This window comes from Lontra canadensis, unplaced genomic scaffold (genome assembly GCF_010015895.1).
Source record: "Lontra canadensis isolate GAN:19392208 unplaced genomic scaffold, GSC_riverotter_1.0 scaffold28, whole genome shotgun sequence".
In the NCBI taxonomy this organism is placed as follows: domain Eukaryota; kingdom Metazoa; phylum Chordata; class Mammalia; order Carnivora; family Mustelidae; genus Lontra; species Lontra canadensis.
Genome location: NW_022631022.1, coordinates 9,882,411 through 9,901,503, shown reverse-complemented (window position 1 = coordinate 9,901,503; position 19,093 = coordinate 9,882,411). Strand labels below are relative to the sequence as shown.

The 19,093-nt window shown below is 48.2% G+C and overlaps 1 protein-coding gene across 1 annotated transcript in view; it reads left to right on the top strand.

The window, feature by feature from the left end:
- The window catches only part of LIPC (lipase C, hepatic type), a 129,423-nt gene that overhangs the window by 93,786 nt on the left and 16,544 nt on the right, over nt 1–19,093 (top strand). The window contains exons 2-6 of the mRNA XM_032864851.1: nt 6,490–6,677; nt 10,556–10,738; nt 11,313–11,430; nt 14,426–14,659; nt 17,441–17,686. Coding sequence (XP_032720742.1) covers nt 6,490–6,677; nt 10,556–10,738; nt 11,313–11,430; nt 14,426–14,659; nt 17,441–17,686 — 969 coding nt within the window. The remainder of the gene's footprint in view (nt 1–6,489; nt 6,678–10,555; nt 10,739–11,312; nt 11,431–14,425; nt 14,660–17,440; nt 17,687–19,093) is intronic.

Here is a 19,093-nt window from a genome sequence, read left to right as displayed (position 1 = left end):
AAAAAAAAAAAAAAACTCTCAGCATAATCACCAACAGGGATGGCAATTTTTATCATCTTATCTCTCTCCACTTACTTACCCCATTGCCCTTGAACTAGAGTGGCCAACTCATCTTGGTGTGACAAGACAGTTGGTCACCCTGCCTTGAACCTGTTCAGCACAGAACGTGTGCATGACCTTGGAACCACTTTAGGGAAACAAGCATCATTATCCCCAGAGGATTCCAGTACACATGGAAAACTTTTCTGAATGACACACTCTTTCATAATCAGATTTTCTGAAAGAAAAAAAAAATTCACTCTGATTCTTACCAGAGTTGCAGGGGAGCACAGCCTAAGAAGAAAGTTTGGGGTGGAGGGTGCCTGGGTTGTTCAGTTGGTTGAGTGTCTGCCTCTTGATCTCAGCTCAGATCTTGATCTCAGGGTCATGAGTTCAGGCCCCACACTGGGGCAAAGACAGAAAGAAAGAAAGAAAGAAAGCAAGCAAGCAAGCAAGCAAGCAAGCTTGGAAGAAAAAAAGTCTCCAACAAGAGAACATAGCCTCTAATTACTTCCCTGAATCTCCAAAGAGAAAATGATTGTAGTTTCAGGCTATAAGATGGCTAGCAAAATCAGGCCAAAGTAGACAAAGAAAACAGAATAAATACGACTTGTGAAAATAGCTGTCCTTCCAACTCTTACCTCATCATCTTATTTCACAACAAAATGGTGACAGGCAAAATTCAAGATTCATTCAAGATTCAAGATTCAAGGGGCGCCTGGGTGGCTCAATGGGTTAAAACCTCTGCCTTTGGCTCAGGTCATGATCTCAGGGTCCTGGGATCGAGCCCCACATCAGGTTCTCTGCTCAGTGGGGAACCTGTTTCCTCCTCTCTCTCTCTCTCTGCCTGCCTCTCTGCTCACTTGTGATCTCTCTCTGTCAAATAAATAAATAAAATCTTTTAAAAAAATTTAAAAAAAAAAAAGATTCAAGATTCAAGAGAAGCATTCTTTACCACAGCCTTGGACAGAATCTGCTTATCACCAAAGATCAGCAAGAGCTAAGAGCTGAATTTCTAAAGGCCCAGCAATGACTACATTCTTATTTAAGCTTTTCCATCCTGCCAGCGTCCTAGAAATTCTGAAGTCAGTGCTGTGCATGTACAAATTGCAGGCCTGACCACAAGAGCCAGGGAAGAGCTGTGGCTACATTTATTTCATAGGTTCCTTCCATTACATGACTGAGGAATGGGGGGCTGTTCAGAGTAATCATGACATTATGATCTTCCAGAGGACTCCTCTCAGCAGTCTCAGGTCTGGGACTATTTTCAGGAGTGCCTGTTAGTGACGTTCCAAAGTTAACAAATCACACACATACACACACACACACACACACACACACACACTCACACACAGGTTAGCAATTTAAATAATGAATATGAAGATATTTCACAAACCACTATGTGAGGGGCATATTAATACCTGTGGCTTCCGTATTACACACTCATGTCCTCAGCACCGGCCTCAGGAGGGGCTCAACAAACAGGAACCGAGCAGAAGCACCCAACCCAGGCATTACGGGCAGAAGACAGAATGACTGACTCCCATCGAGGCCTTCTACGGCAGAATCCCTGGTTCCCTCCTGTGCCAGCTCAGCTCCCTGCAGTCACCACCTAATGATGTCCTTACCCAAAAGAAAATGAAATAATTTGTTCCTGTATGAAACATTAGGAGTCCTCAAACCTGGGGGCTGACTTAGGAATGGAGAAATCACTTGCCACAAGGAATCTCATATCAGAAATGCAGTGGCTGCACCCAGCCTCTGCTTCCAACTGATTTCGAGGAAGTTTCGTTGCCCCAGGAACTTGCTGTCGTGCAGAGGGCAACTTCAAACCTCCTTCAAACGTCAAGCCGCTTTCCAGGTTACAGGGGGTGTCTCCCTCCAAGGAGCCGACCTTTTACCTTTGATGGTCCCCCTTTCAAAACCACAGCCTCATCCCCAGATTCTTATCACTGGTGGGTCCTTACCGCTTCTAAAGACTTGAGAAAATAACAATTGTAGAAGACTCCCCTAGAGAAGGAGTTACACCTCGGGAATACGATTGGAACACATCCCACCCCCCCACCCCTACCCCCACGCCTGCACCGCTCATAACAGAATCATTGGGTTTTCTCAAAACTTGCTCACAGAGTTGCTGTGAGGTTTCAATGAGTCAGTAAAAAGAAGACTGTTGGAAAAGTGCCTGGCACAGAGAAAATGCTCAATAAATATTCGCTTAAAAAGTGCAGAAAATCAATTTGGACATATATGCATACATAAAGAGATACGCACAAGATCACACCTACGGAGCTAATGTTTCTACTTTCGAAAATCTGTGCTAAGAAAATGCTCATAGATTTTCCAGATGAATATTTATGTATAAAGATGGTCATCAGGGCATTGTTGTAATAGAAAAAAAAGAAACCCAAAACAACCCACATGTCCAACAATAACAGAGTAAGTACAAAAACGATGCCACTTTTCAAAAGCGTGCTTTTGAAGAATTTGTAATGCTGTAAGAAAATTATCATGACAGGTAAAGAGGGATATGAAACCATTCACATAATATGATTTCAATTTTAGATACTCCAAATAAATAACTGTGGAATGTCATAATAAGAGATTAGAAGGAAATACTCCAAATATTACTTGTGTTTCTGTCCCAGTAGTGAGATACTTTATTCATTTCCAGCATTTTTCAAATTCTAGATACATATACAATGAGTGTGTATTAATTCTGCAATTAAAATATAAAAGAGTTAAGAAGCTATTTCAATTTCACAATTTAAAAAAAAAAAAAGGTGCATGAGATTCTAGACCAGGTCAGTGGCAGGGAACAGAAAAGATAATCCTGAGGTTGAGCCCTCAGTATGTGGTGACTCTTGAAGGTCACCAAGGGGACAGAGAGACTATTCCAGAACTGGAAACTTTCTAGCTTGAGCAACAGCATGGACAAATGATGGTGTTTTGCATCACAATAGGAAATGTAGAGAGAAAGGAAGAAGAATGGGTTGGGAAAAAAGAAAATCCATTCCATTTGGCCTCACTGGGTTTGTAGTACCAAAAGGATCCCCTGGTAGAGGGGCTCAGAGAGTTGGCTACATGTGGGGCTAAAGCCTGGGAAAGAAAGATTTTGGTATACATGTGGGTATGGGCAACAGCCATGTGTCCCTGGCGCCATGGCTTGGCTGAGAATGCTCCATTGTCCACGTTCTGTGAAGGGCAACCAGACTGCTCCCATAGAGGCTCTGACATTTGGGCTCTGGAGCCCAATTCCTTCCTGCCACCCAACATGGGACCTGAAGTGACCCCTGCCTCCCTTGGTCCATCACAGAGACCACTGTTAGATGGTAGTGAAGAGCCTCACACACACTCACCGTGACTTACATGCTGTTTGGCACTGTGGCTGCCGCTTCCATGAGCACTCACAGTCAACATAAAACTTGCTACCACATACTTTGTAGGAATAGTTTTCAAGACCTGGCTTCGCCCAGTGGCCTCTTTTCACAATTACGCATAGGGAAACCATATCAGGCTTCCGGACCAGGAAACTGTGAGCAACTGGACACCACGAACCCTACAACAGCTCCTGTTTCCCTCTCTGGCTTGGCCAATAAGGAGCTCAAAATAAAAGCTGTGGCCCATCTTCAGCAACATTGGAGGAGCACATCATGCAGACTCTGGGGCGCTCATCTGTTAGCATTTCGGTCTTTGTTTTACTGCCCTTATTTTCTCTTTGTCCCAATTTCTTCAACTATGAATCTTTGTGAACTTCTTTTTTTTTTTTTTTAAGATTTTATTTATTTATTTGTCAGAGAGAGAGAGGGAGAGAGAGCGAGCACAGGCAGACAGAATGGCAGGCAGAGGCAGAGGGAGAAGAAGGCTCCCTGATGAGCAAGGAGCCCGATGTGGGATTCGATCCCAGGACCCTGGGATCATGACCTGAGCTGAAGGCAGCTGCTTAACCAACTGAGCCACCCAGGCGTCCCTCTTTGTGAACTTCTTAAAGTCTAAGATTTTCTCCCATGTCACACTCACCCATTGATTCCGTCTCTAGCTCCTGGAGTTGCACAAGAGAATTCTAGGCCCTCTTCCCCATAGCAGCCCCTTTGAGGCCCGTGTCCTCCACTAAATCTGATTCTTTTTAGGTACCAGAGCCTCACTTTCTTCAAAAAGTTTGACCTAGACATGAGCTCCTCAAGAATCTTTCGTCCTTCTAGACTCAGTTGATGCCCCATCTTCCCTTGGTGTCTTCTCTAGGCCCTATTTAGGCGTTCCCTCCACAGTAGCACCCACAGCAACCACATGGGATGACTGGTTCTCATACCTGCCTCTCCCACTGGACCATGGTTGTGCTCTGCACCTCCAAACAGTACCTAGCCAGCCGGAGACATAATATAATAATATATGCTTTGTAAGTTTCTGTGGAGGAAATGAATGAATGAATGTATGTGCATAGAAACATAACTTCCTCTCTCCTCTACATGCTAAAAGAAAGCTAAGCCCCCAGGGAGAACAGGGAGAGCCCAGTTCCTTTCAGCTCTCTGTGGGCCTTTCTACATGACAACTGCTTTTCCACAGCACTCTCCCTAAAAGCCTTGAGGCCCTAGGCACCAGTGTGAGAACTTACTCTCCCAGCTAAATCCAGAGTAAATACACATAGTCTTATAGAATTGGTCCTGTGAGGGCAACTGGGATAAATTTTCGCAGAAAGAAAGGATTTCACAGATCAAAAATGCAAAATGCCACATGCTCCAACTAGCACTTATTTTAACAACAGAGCCTTACATAGGTGCTAATTACGTGTCGGGAATTGTTCTGAGCTCTTTACAAATATCTTATTTAATCTTTGTAACAACTTCATGAGACAGGTACTATTTCTATCCCCATTTCATTTTCATATATAGTCTTCTCAACACTGGCATCAGCTATCCTACAACGATGTTGGACGATGTAGCTAATTCCATCACTAAATAAAAGAAAATTAGTTATATTTACTTCATGCCAGTGCATGAATGGTTGACAAATCAAATCTTTGCCTTTGATGTGAGACCTGGATGCCACAAAATACATCACTGACTAAGCATTTATTGACCACCCCCCACCCCCGCCACCAGCACTGCCCTCCACGAGCTCACAGTCTGGAGAAAACAGTGCACACCTAAACAAATTAATTACCAGGCCCCATGACAAGCACATTAGAAGCAAGGACCCAATACAGCACGGGCGGCAAAAGGAAGTAATGATCTCTGGCTAGATGAGAAGGCTTCCTCCACAGTGTAATGTCTGAGTTCCATTTTAATGGATGGCCCAGGGCTCACCAGGAAGCCACAGAGACAGAAGAGGGGGAAAGAGTAGGCTGAGGTAGGGGAACCATTGACCGTGGGGAGCAGGAGGGGAAGATCTGGGGAATAAGGGGTTATCACTGGGGTGGTGGCTTTGGCTGCGACATCACGAAGCTCAAGGTCACTAAAGGATCTCGTGGTCATTCCCATTCTAGGAAGCTTCTTTGAGCTGCAGCATGAGGGAGGATGTCAAGACCAGACAGAGAGAGAGAGAGAGACATTTTAGGGGACTGTTGCAATCAACCAAGCAAGAAACAATGTGCACCTGAGCAATATTTTAGGATAATCAGGAACCCAAAGCTTGGGAAGGCTGGTGGGAAAGCTGGTGTAGGAGAGCAAGGTGACACCCCAGCTTTTATTTAGAAGACCAGGAGGCTAGTGCAGCCAGCAAAATGGGGAGCATAAGCTGGGAGCCCCATGGCAGGGATGAAGACAATCTTGGGCAGCCTCTAAGCTTGGGAAAGCCAAACTAGGCAGAAGACATTTTCTTAATAATCACAGAGCAGTTATTCAGATCCTCATTCACATCTCCTTTTAATAAAATATGATGCATTTCATTCTGTCATCATAGTGAAAAATCATTGCCCTTTGCTGGAAATTAATAACCTTTCAAATTAATAACCTTTGGGTAGGAAAATTGGTTTCATTAATACCTCTCCTTGCACTTTGTAGGTTCGTCATCTCTCTATCCTGCTGTCCCCTGAAACCAAAAGCCCAAGACTTATTGTTTGAGAAGCCTGAGTGACTTTATGCTCAGAAGGAAGGAATGATCGGGATCCTTAGTAATTAGGCTCACTTGAGTTCACTGCCCAAAAATGCTGGTATGCCCCTCTGGCCCCAGAAAGCCCACCTCTGGGCTGGAAGGGAGGATGAGGGCATCGTCCCCAGCTCTTGGCCTGAGCCCCCTCTGCCTCTGTGCTGGGTTCTCATAGGTCAGTCTTCATCATCTCCCAGGAGAGAAATGGCCATTCTGCTGCACATGCCCTCTGAGGTTCCCCAAAGCTACGGTTCGTGACTGCCTCCAGCACCTCCCAGTAACCTTGCTAGCTGGAGTTTGGGCTATCCCAGAGCTGCCAGAGGTGGAACAGATGCCAGGCTAAGCATTGTCTCCAATCTTACATTCCAGAGCCAGTTGGAAGAAGATCGAGAGTGGTTGAAACAAAGGAAGCACTGCAGGAGACAGAGACCAGATTCCTGCTTTTTAAAGAAGAAACAGATAAGGGCTGTCAGATTCGGCTGAATCATCCGGACACATTAGAGCAGTGTGGCTTCAACTCCTCTCTGCCCCTGGTGATGATCATCCATGGGTGGTCGGTAGGAAATGCTGACATGCCTTTTTTCTCTCTGCATTTACATTTTCTGCTTTTCTCCCTCGTGTGTCCAATTTTAATAAAAAGATAGAGAGCCAGTGATAACAGCTTCATGCATAGTATTTGTAAAGCACATTCTAATTTTCCAAGTACTTCCCCACACAGGATCTCATTGATTGTCTCAATCCCATGAATAAGCAGGATAGGGAAAGTATAATTATCTCCACTATTCAGATAATAAAATGTGGCTCAAGCAGGTCACACAGCACATGAGGGGCCGAAAGTGATTGCAGACCATGCAGGTAAATCTGCCTGTTTCACAAGAGGAGATAGGAAGCCAGAAGACATAGTATCCCAATGAAATATTGTAACTATAAGCTTTAAATGCAGCTCCAAATAACAGAAACCTAACTGACAATAGTTCAAACGAAACAAATTTGTCTCCATTTCACTCAATAGCCTAGAGATATGTAATCCAAAACTGGATAAATGACTTTGGTCAATGATGTCCTCAGGGACCCAGCTCATTTCCCACTACGCTGCCATTCTTTGAGTACCGCCTTTGTCCTTATAGTCCAAGATAGCAGCCAGAGCACCAGCCATCGTATCTTTATTCCAGGTAGCATGATAAATAAAAGGTTTACACAACAGAGTCAAAGAGCATGGTTTTTTTTTAAAACAGCTATATTGATATGTAATTCACATACCATTTAAACTCATCCATCCATTTAAAGTGTACAGTTCAACGGCTTTTGGTATAAAAGAGTTTTTTTAGGTTAGCCACGCAGAAGCATCTGTAAAATGCTTCCAGTTATATCCATGAGCCATACCTAGATAGAAAGATGACTGAGACATGTAGCCTCTTAGAGAAAGTGTAGCCTTTTAGGGATGCTAAAAACCCTGGACGAAGGGGAGAAAGAATATTGTGGGCAATGATTGAAATGAAACTAAGCAAGGACTTTTCTCCAAGAGGAAATTCTGCCTCCCTGGCTCCCAACCAACCCACAATTTAAAGCTTGGCTCACGACTTGAAACCTCCAGAGATTTGGTGATCTATTTCATGACTTGGAAACCTTTCCCTGCCATCTACTTGAAAAACACTCTTGAAACCCTCATCTATCCTACTGTAGAAAGCAAAATAAGCCCATCTACCCACCTGCCACTCTTTCAACATTGATTCACTTGAAAGCCTGCTATGTGCAGGCTCATAGCCTTCCCATGTACAATACAGACCCCGCACCTGGTCCTATGTTGTAATGGGGAGCCACATGATGTCACTGGGGTAGAGCCACAGCATGGGGTGCTTGCCACTGCTGGGGGGAAAACAGAGACAACCTGTAGCCTGCTAGCAGCTTCCGCCTAGGACTTAAAGGGCTCCCACCCTAGGGAAGTTGGGGATTCCACACACCCCAGGGTCAGCAGTGAAAGTGGTGGTGTCTTTCCTGCCCCTAAAGAAGGGACCTAACATGGACTGAGGCCCTGCTACAGGTTAGGCCCTTTTCATTATACGTCAACCCGTTTAATCCCCACGCCTTCCTCCAAGGTGGGTTAGTATCTCCTAGAAGAAGAAAGTGCGCTCAGAAAGGTCGAGCAACTACCATAGTCACACAGCCAAAAGTGGACAAAGATTCAAACCCAGAACCCTCACACTCCAAGTTCACACTCTCGAAGACTCCCTTTGTCAGAGGGGTCCAATTGGGCCCCGTTCCTAGCAGGCCTCAGCCTGCAATCCTCACTGCGGCTCTCTCCCCTGGCCTAGGAGCTCAATCCGTGTTTCTCTAAGACAAACAGAATAGGACACAGAGCGCAGAACGCTAAGAAGATGAAACCTGTTTTAAAGGAAACTAAAGATCAGCCATGGAAAGCTCTCCTGTGGGAACCCTGGGGGAGGATAGGGGTTAGAAGGAGGCCAGTCACGGTAGAGAAGAGTATCCCATTTCTTCAACTGTTTTAGTCAAATGGACTTTCCTTACAAGAAAAAAGAAAGAAGGCGGGAAGGAGGGAATGTATCGAGAGGACAGGTTTGGGGACCGGCAGAGTTAGAAGGCAGAGGCACCAAGTCCAATGTCTGCACACAGCGGAGTTAGCTCTCCCCACCCTCCCACCCCCCGCCATGCTCTCCCCACAGACCCTGCCCCCTTCACCCTCCCTGCCTCCACTGACACCCCTCGCCTCTACTCACACCTTGTGCTCCCCTCACCTTTCCCTGTCTCCTCACCCTCCCTGCCCCTCCTCACCCTCCCTACCTTCCTCCACTCCCCGCTTCACCTTTCCCTGCTTTGTCCTCACCTTCCTTGCCTCCTCTGACTCTCCCTGTCTCCCCCTTACCTCTCCCTGCCCCCCACTTCAACTCCAGCAACCCCCAGCTGTTGGTAGCTCCTTCCACTCCCCTGTGCTTTCTCTCCTCTTGGCCTTGGCTCAGCCTGTGCCTTCTGCCTGGAGTGTTCTTCTCCCTCTTCTGCTGAACAGTAGCCATTACACAGTAGGTGCTCCAAAAATATTTGTGAGCTGAATTCATGACTAAATCAGTATCTTGCTCACAAATGGACCATGAAGACAGGACTGTTACCAGGGTCCTTTTCCAGAATGAACGCTTCATTCTGAAAATGCAGAAGGGCCTAGAACTACTCTCACCAGTGAGAGGAACAGCAGCAGCTGCCTCACTGGCTCGCTAACTCTGAAGGTAACTGCACATCGCTAACACTTACTGAGTGCTTGCTGCATGCCGGGCGCTGTTCTAAATGCTTCCTAGCGACTGACTGATCTCCTCTTCCAGCAGTCCTGGAGAAAGGCCACTACTGCTAGCCCCATTTTCCAGATGGGGAAAGTGGTGCACAGAAAGGTTAATGAAAGCTAACTAATTGGGAGAGTCGAGACTTGAACCCGAGGGACCCTATCCACCTGGAAGGCACTGGGTGCATGTTCATAAGTGGTCAGTGGTCAGTGGCCAGTGCCTCTGACCCCAAGTGACCTGCCATGTCATCAGCATTGCTCTCCAGCCTGGAGAGCAGTCTTGAGTTACACAAACCCCTCTCCCCCCAGACATCCCTCGGGGCCCTCTCCTGACCGTGCACCTCTGCGCATGCACTTCCTTCTGCCTGGACCCCCCTAGACTCCCTGCCCCACAGTCACCAGCCCGCCCTTATTTCCGTAAGTGAGCTCCTATTCATCCCTGCAGATACCAATGTCATCGTTCCATGAATCAGGCGTGCCCTGCAAGTTGGTTCTCGAACAAAGGGCATACACAGAAAGATTCTCCATACACATGGATTGAGCTCCTGCTATGTTCCAACTCATAGGGCCTTATTCCCTCAAAAGCGAGCAGATGCAGTAGGCAGGAGGAGAGCAAAGGAGCTGGGATTCGGAGCTGTGGCCTAGCCGGCCTCCTGGAGCGGCAAGGGGTTAGAGCTGAGCCTCAAAAGATAGGTCAGCTTTCAGCTCCTGATTACATAGACTTTTCCATTATTTTAAGGTTCAGAAACTCTTAAAATAGGGGCATGTTACGAGAATGGTTCTCGGTTGGAGGCCAGGGGTGGCCCCCAGGGGACATGTGGCAAAGCGCAGAGACATTTTTGGTTTTCACAACTTGTGGGGGAGAGTGCTGCTGACACCTGCTTCATGGAGACCAGACATGCTGCTAGATAGCCTATGGTGCACAAACAGCCCCGTGACAGAAACTATCTGGCCTAAAATGTCCATAGTGCCAAGGTCGAGAAACCCCACATTAAGCCCTTTCTTTTGGAAAGAAGGATCCAGCCTTCATTAGCCAAGAGTTGGGAAAGAAAAAAAAGACAAACAGAGAGAAAGATGAGACTAGTACAGTGCCCCCCACCCTGGGTCCCCTTCTGGTTAAGCTGACAACTTTGTGCCCCACCCCCACAGCTGGACGGCTTCCTGGAAAACTGGATCTGGCAGATGGTCGCCGCCCTGAAGTCTCAACTGGCCCAGACTGTGAACGTGGGGCTGGCCGACTGGCTCACCCTGGCCTACCGCCACTACACCGTGGCTGTCCGCAACACCCGCCTCGTGGGCCAGGAGGTGGCAGCTCTCATCCAGTGGCTGGAGGCAAGGCCTGCCCTGCCCTCCTTTCCCCTCCTCTCCTCTCCCCGCACCCCCCGCTCCCGGGACTGAGAGAATTAAGCCGGTCTCGTAAGCATCCCAGACAGGAGAACCATTCCACGAAGCTTGGAGGAATGGGCTGGCACAGGTGGAGATGGGACATTGGGGCTCCCTCAGACGTCATGCTTGAGCCCCAATTTTGCAGAACTGTCTTCCCTCCCCCTCCTCCATCCACCACCTCTTTTATGCTCACTCCCTTGGATGTGCTAGCGGATCTGAACACACCCATGTACCATCAAACCCTAAGAAATGAACAGGAGCACCATGTAGGGCATTCATATCCTAGTAAAGACAGGCTGGGTGGGGACCGGGACCAACATCACCAGGCGGGGCCCCAGGTAGCTGAGTCTGAAAGGTGGGTGACAGCAAGGTGAGAAACCAGTCTGGCTCAGGAGGCTAAATTAAGCATCTCCTCTGCCACCCGGGGCCAAGAACAAGGGGGACCCCGAGAACGAGCTGGACCCATACAAGGTTTCTGTCCAGCAGCTCTCCCACTAACCATCTTGCCTCTGTCTTCCAGGAATCTGCTCAGTTTTCTCGAAGCAATGTTCATCTAATTGGGTACAGCCTGGGTGCCCATGTCTCAGGATTCGCTGGCAGTTACATGGGTGGAAAGCACAAGATTGGGAGAATTACAGGTAACCGTGCCCATAACCAATGACAGAATGGGGGTGTGGGGCAGGACCCGCTTCCCTAACAGTCCCGAAATTACAATGCACCCAGACTCCCTCACACTGCTGCAAGCATGACTGCTGTCCTAGACTGCTGTCCCTCAAGAATTCAGAGTAAATCACAGCCCCAACTCCTATTGCCTTTCCTCTAATGGGTGCCTCTCATAGTCATGCGAAAGAGGACCTGAAAAGTAGACTTTCTAAACACTTTTTACCAGGAAAGAGTTTATTTTCAACTTATAGTTTAAAAAGCCCAATATGAGCAAGTTAGAGGATCACGCCCGAAATTTGTGGTAACATCAGCCACGTCTGTGCCTCGGTTTCCACATTTGTGGAACACATGGGTCTTACTCTGGGACCCATTTGGTTTGAAGGAGGGGGCTCCACACTGACTTGGAAATGGCTCCAGATACCCAGTAAGAGCTGGGGATGTGCAAGAAGGCCTTTGCTCCCACGCTTCCTTGACACCAACCTCAACCCCGATGCTACCTCACAGTTGTGTTTGGAAGATCACACCTGAGGGGGCTATTCCCCAGCCAAGTCCCCAAGGTGCACAGATAGCCACAGTGTAAAACTCAGAAAGCCCAGGGACATCTGGGTGGTGCAGTTGGTTAAGCATCCATATCTTGGTTTTGGCACAGGTTGTGATCTCAGGGTCATGAGATCAAGCCCCACATCAGGTTCTGTGCTCACTGCAGAGTCTGCTTAAGATTTTTTTCTCCTTTTCCCTTTGCCCCTCCCCCTGGGACTTGCACACATGATCTCTCTCTCTCTCTCTCTCTCTCTAAGAATAAATAAATATATTTTTAAGAGAGAAAGAAAAGAAGGAAGGAAGGAAGGAATAGGGAGGAAGGGAGGGAACCAGCCAGCCAGCCTTCTCAGTGTAGTGTTCCAGAGTTCTGGGACTCTCCACTCGAGGCTGTCTTCCTGTTGTCTCAAGCTTCCATGACACTAGGTCTTCCTCTACTTCATGAACACACCATGGCTTCCTGTTCTTCTGGGCCTTACATGTCCTTTTCCCTTTACCTGAAATATCTTTTTTTTTTTTTAAAGACTTTATCCATCTATTTGAGACAGAAAGAGAGGACAAGACGGGGGAGAGGGAGAGGCAGGCTCCTTGCTGAGTGGGGAGCCTGATGCAAAGCTCAATCCCAGGACCCTGAGATCATTACCTGAGCCAAAGTTGGACACTCAACAACTGAGCCTCCCCAATGCCCCTTGCCTGGAATATCTTACCACAACTGTGCCCCCAGCCCCAGTCTACCTAACAAACTCCTACTCATCCTTCAAGATGAGTTAAACATCACTTCACAAGTTAAAACAATACTTCACAAGCTAAAACAATTCAAAGGAAACTTAAGATGAATAACGTTGTTGTGACTTTTCATTTTATAAAGAAGATTTATTTATTTATTTATTTATTTATTTATTTTAGAGATAGAGAGAGGGAAGAGGGGCAGAGGGACAGAGAGAATCTCAAGCAGATTCCCTGCTGAACATAGAGCCCAACTCGGGGCTCGGTCCCACAACCCATGAAATCATGACCTTGAGGCAAAACCAAGAGTTGGGTGCTCAACCACCTGAACCACCCAGGTGTCCCATGACACCCATTTTATCAAGTAAGAACATTTTGGGCAGTTAATATCTACAATTACCATTACTTCACCAAAGAAGAGGTTGGTTTTAATGTTAAAAAAAAAAGATAAGAAATAATGGCAGACATTTATACGAAAGAAATAAATTCGTCATTATGAGAAATCACTTCCTCATTCTTTTTTTTTTTTTTTTTTACCTTGCCGGGAACTGGGGAGACTTGGTTCATGGGCCAGTATGTGCACCCCCCAGGAATGGTTATCCAATTATGGTTATAGGGTTATCACTATGGTTATAATGGTGATCACTCTGTGATTTAACCCTCAATAGGCTGGTGGTGAGCAGACCTTCACAGAAGGCCCATCCCGGAGGAACTTCCTAGAAGGCTGAGTCAGAATCCCAAAGGGGCGGTACCAGACCCAGCACCCTCTCCGCTCTATCTTGTGTCATGGGCCACATCAGGCATTATTAGCCAGGCCCACTCATGACAGAAGCAGCGGGACAGCTAATTACTCCTGTCATCTCCTCCTCAGTCCCCTGAAGAATGGAATATAAATCACACCAAGACATCTTTCATTTGTAACTACAGATGAGAGCCGGAGACAGGTGCTCGCTCCCCCTGTCAATTCTTTCACCCCCATCAGGGATGGAAGCCAGGGCTGATGTGGGACATCAAAGAGTCTTCCAGAGAGGGTGAAGGAAGAAAGACAGAGGAAAACCCTTGAGAGCAGAAATACTCCTTGTATTTGTAGACGCCAGCCAGCCAGGCTCTAGTCTCGCCTCTGCCTCTAGTCTCACGCACACACATCTGTCACTCGACCAGAGCTCGGAGCAGTCCTATTCGCTCAGAACATTTTCACCAGGGAACAGTCATGTCCCAAGGCTGTTTTGGACATTCCTATGAGATGACATTGGTGTGGGAGAAGATCCAGCTTGTTTAGGGAACTTACGGACAACATACAGGCAAATAAATTCCTTCTCTGATGGGTAGGTTAGAACTACTTAGAATAAGCACAGTGGCTTTTTGTATGCAAACAGATGCTCTTGAAAGTAGCTTGAGAGGTACTTAAAATTGATTTGCTTAAATAAATCAAGCAATCCCTCATAACCTTATTTCACCACTGGATGGTTCCTGCAGACCTCTTTCCCCATAGATAATGTGCAGCCCGTGTCTAATTTTCGGCACCATGAATTACTGTGGTTTTACTGTGAAAAGGTTATAGCAAGATTTTCTAGAGAAAGATTATCCCTGAGGATTTCTTTCTTCCTGCTAGCTCATGAATGTGTAATAACATCAGAAAGCTAAAAGGAGCTTTCTGCTTTCTTCCCCTTGCTCCCACCTAACCCTCATCCTTGCTTTCCCTGTTAGGACTAGATGCCGCGGGCCCTTTGTTTGAGGGATCTTCGCCCAGCGACCGTCTTTCACCAGATGATGCCAATTTCGTGGATGCCATTCACACCTTCACCCGGGAGCATATGGGCCTGAGTGTGGGCATCAAACAGCCCATAGCACACTATGACTTCTACCCCAATGGGGGCTACTTCCAGCCTGGCTGCCACTTCCTAGAGCTCTACAAACATATTACCAAGCACGGCTTAAATGGTGAGTATGATGGCCCAGGGGACAGAGCCAGCCTGCACTGGCTCCCATCTCCCATACATACATATGGCCCCCAAGACCCAGTGAACCTCCAACTCTGTAGGACTCTGGGAAGGGTTCGGGATCCGGGGTGTATGCTCACCAAGCCCACTCAAGGGAGAGCTTGTGAGAGAGTAGGTAAGGGCTGGGGTCCCTCCAGCAGTCCCTCCTCTTAACTGGCAGTGGTTCTCGGAGCTCACGCTCTGACAATGAGCTGGGGGCACCACCAGGAATCCCTACTTCTTAGCCCCTCCCAACAAAGTCTGTCCAGGGGTACTGGCCCTTCTAAAAGTAGAGTCCTGATGCCTGCAGTTATTTCTCCTTCTCCAGAAGCTTCCTCACCCAGGAGGCTTCCTCTGTTCTGGGCCACACAGGATGCACTTAACAGATCCTTGATCTTTAGCTTCTTATCCTTCGTTTGACCAGAGTGGGAGTAGCTCTTCCACTCCTGGGAGCTTTAATCAGCTGGTCCTGCAGGACCTTACTGGAATTCTTCCAATTCAAAGTTCAGTTCTAAACATGTCTTTGTCGTTTCCTTTATCTTGGGGCAGGAACTGGATTTTGGCATTATCTGGGCTGTGATCCCACTTCTCTCCCACATCCTAGACTAAAATATTGACACGCACGTTGACCACATGCACAAGATTGAAGGACAAGCCTTTCAGCAAAAAAATCATACATTCCATGGGTGTTCTAAATCTCTCATTATTATAAAATATCATACTGATGAAAACATGTCAACTCACACTAAGCCAACTGGAGACCCTGCCCCCCACCCCGCCCCACCCCATGTACCTCCTTCTCACCTCCATCATCCAAAACCGAGCTGAGAATACTCTCTCCTGTGATTACATCACCACCTTCACCTCTCCAGTATCAGAACGACCTTCAAACTCAACATCATCTCATTTTGGCTGGACTCCCAGCCTTCCACCCACCCACGCCTGAGAGAACCTTCTGCGAATTTCCTCTCCTCATTCCTCACGTGCCCCTCACGTCATTGCCCCTCCAGTCATCCACGGGGGCCTGTTCCATCCCGGCTAACCAACCAGCCCTCCTCTCAGATCCACTCCCTCCCAGAGCTCCACACAGGCCTGGTATTGAGTAACTAGTTGCCTGACAAACACATTTCTGTTAGTGCCATTTGCTTTTTTGTGCTAACCTTCCAAGTGGTGGAACTGAGTATGTTTATTTTGCTCGCCCAGTTCTAGTGTGGTTTTTCCCTCTTTTCTTCACTTTTAAGTTTAAAAAGTGATCCCAGGGGTGCCTGGGTGGCTCAGTGAGTTAAGCCTCTGCCTTCAGCTCAGGTTGTGGTCTCAGGGTCCTGGGATCGAGCCCCACATCGGGCTCTCTGCTCAGTGGGGAGCCTGCGTCCCCTCTCTCTGCCTGTCTCTCTGCCTACTTGTGATTTCTCTCTCCGTCAAATAAATAAATAAACAAATAAATAAAATCTTTTAAAAAAATAAAAGCAATCCCATTCTGGGGTGGTACTCTCAAAGCATCTGCCCAGAATGTAATCTGGTGACCTCTTTGCCAGCCCAACCCCTCCTAGGTGAGCTGGAATGAGTTAGTGAACGCTTCTTCTTTTTTTTAAGATTTTATTTATTTATTTGACAGACAGAGATCACAAGCAGGCAGAGAGGCAGGCAGAGAGGGGGAGAGGGGGAAGCAGGCTCCCCGCTGAGCAGAGAGCCCGATGTGGGGCTAGATCCCAGGACCCTGGGATCATGACCTGAGCCGAAAGCAGAGGCTTTAACCCACTGAGCCACCCAGGTGCCCCCAATGAATGCTTCTGAAGCTCAGCTTTCTCACCTACAACAGCTGCCTGAGGGGGCCGCGGTGAGATTCAGGAAGCGAGTGCATGAAAGCACTCAGCATAGGACCTGCCTTATAGTCGGTGCTCGACAAGCGCAGCCCTAGACCAAGAGCGAGCTGTTGGATCTCGGCATTTAGGCTTCAGACTCTGGGAGAAATAGCTTTTGGCAAAGTTATCTGTGCTGTACCTTCACATTAGGTAATTCACATACCTTGTGATGGTTCTTCAACGTCCTTGAGAATAACTTATTAAAGATTAGATTAAGATTTGGAGAGTTTAAAAAAAAAAAAGTCCAAAAATTCACAATAGATAAACTTCCTAACCCTGCTGTGTGGGGTTAGGCCCAGGTAGACCTGGTCACTAGAATTATCCTTCTAGAAGCCAATCCCCTTGCTGGTTTTACAGGCCAGTTACCCGACGGAGGCAATGGCAGCTTTAGGACAGAGGGCAGACATTGTAGGAGAGGCCTGAGCTTTCTCTAGACCATTAACTGAGCCCCAAGAGTACCTTGGCTCTCATTTACCTAGCGTGGTTAAGCAAAGAGGCATCCCACACAAGCCTGTTCCAGCTAATTCAACTCAAGACATCAGCACTTGCACATTTTTAGCATTTAAGACATAAATATTTTTTAAATAAATCACACTACCCTGTGTTCTTAAATAATTCAGTATTTTCTTAGGAACCTGGGCTTCCAATTAACACACGCACGGTGCCTGGGGAGATGCCTCTACACCACGTGACTGAGAGGGATCTACTCCTGGAGTTTCCACTCTCGGATTCCTTCCCACCGGCCGGAGGGGTCAGCCTCAGCAATCCCACCCCTCCTTCCCAACGTGCCGCTCATCTGCCCTGCACACAGGACGATCCTTGGAGTGGAGGGGTCTCTGGATAACCGAGGGGTGATAACGTCCTTTTGCCCTGTGTTCCAGCCATCACTCAGACCATAAAATGCTCCCACGAGCGGTCCGTGCATCTCTTCATCGACTCTCTGCTGCATCCCAGCCGGCAGAGCACGGCCTACCAGTGCAGCGACATGGGCAGCTTTAGCCAGGGCCTGTGCCTGAGCTGCCAAAAGGGTCGATGCAACACGATGGGCTACCACATCCGCCAGGAGCGGCAGGGCAAGAAGCACAAGAGGCTCTTCCTCGTCACACGCGCCCAGTCCCCCTTTAAAGGTGAGTGCGGGTGGCCCCCAGGGCAGCCGCTCCGCCCAGGCTTCCCTCTGCTTTCTCAGGGGTCCTGAATCCACAGATTCTGGACGGCGACGTCGGCACAGCCTCTCTCTCTGTCCTTTCCCAAGAGCGTGTCCACCTGGCTGCCAAGCACCAGGTGGGAGGAAACCTTGATACTTTCTGGAATGATCCTTGCGTGAGCCTCTCTTCATCCTCTTTCACGGTCCCCTAGCATGTTAGATCCGGAAGGCCCAGAGCAGCAGTCCCCTCGATCACCCAAGTCTCTCACTGAGCAGGGACCTGGAGGCGTCTTCAAACCCCAGCTGGAACCCACGGCTTTCCAGCTCTGCTCACAGCCTGCAGGAGAAAAGGCGCCTCTGGGCTATGTTTGGGGTTCCTCGTTTCCTCTAACATCTGGATCCACTGCTCTTATCACTGTCTAATTGAGACCCTCCAAAGATGAAGTTTGGCCTCCAACTTTCCTCCTCAGATCCTTAACCTCGGGGCAGAAACCGAGCCCCGGACCCTCTCTGGGTTGAACCAGAGGTCGGAGCTGTGCCTCTTCGGGGGCCGAAGCCAGCGGAGGATTTCTCCCCCAAAGCCCGAGTCCTCCAGGAGCGAACAAGCTGGCATCTGCTGCCGTTAACATTTCTGTCTAATCCTTTCAGCGGCCCCGGGTGATTTAGCGGCTCACTGTCTCGCGGCGCATGCTCACGGCGCCGGGGGGAGCTGCGCTGTTTGATTCTTACCGCCCAGAATATTTGTAGCAGCAGAAGCTGATCATGTCGTCACCCTCACTTTGCATTTGCACAGCGTTTTATACAAAACATCAGACTCGGCCATCACCTCTTTGCGGCCCCCACAACAGGCAAGCAAGGTCGGCAGAGGGGTAATGATCTCATGTTCAAGAGGAGGGAAGGGGAACTTGGGTAGAGTGATGCGCCCACGGCCACACAGTCTGGAAGGAGGCCAGCAACCAGGTGCATCCGACTCCCGGTCTGTGCTCCTTTTATTATCACACTCACAAGTTCAAGTTCCCAGGCGACTTGTTTTTTAAGCACAGGATTCCTGTTTATTTGAACTTGCGCTCCCTGGCCAGATTCCTCTTCCCTGAAGCCCAGGAATGACAGAAATCTGCTGTGGGCGGCTGATCGCTTCTGAGAGCATCACAGTGAAGGTGGATCCTTCCTGCCTGAGGGGCCAGTGGGTCCCCTCTGCCGTCTGCCCCTTTGGGGTGGAGGAGAAGGTACCGTCCAAAATCAGCTGAGGCAATTTGGAAGGGCTCCCGGCTCAGGGAGCTCCCCCACGGCAGCCTGCCAATTAGACACTCATTTGGGTTAACCAGCTCCTCTTTTAAATGGCAAAGCTGCCTGGAGTGATTAAGCCCCTCCGATAAGCACATTTCACTGG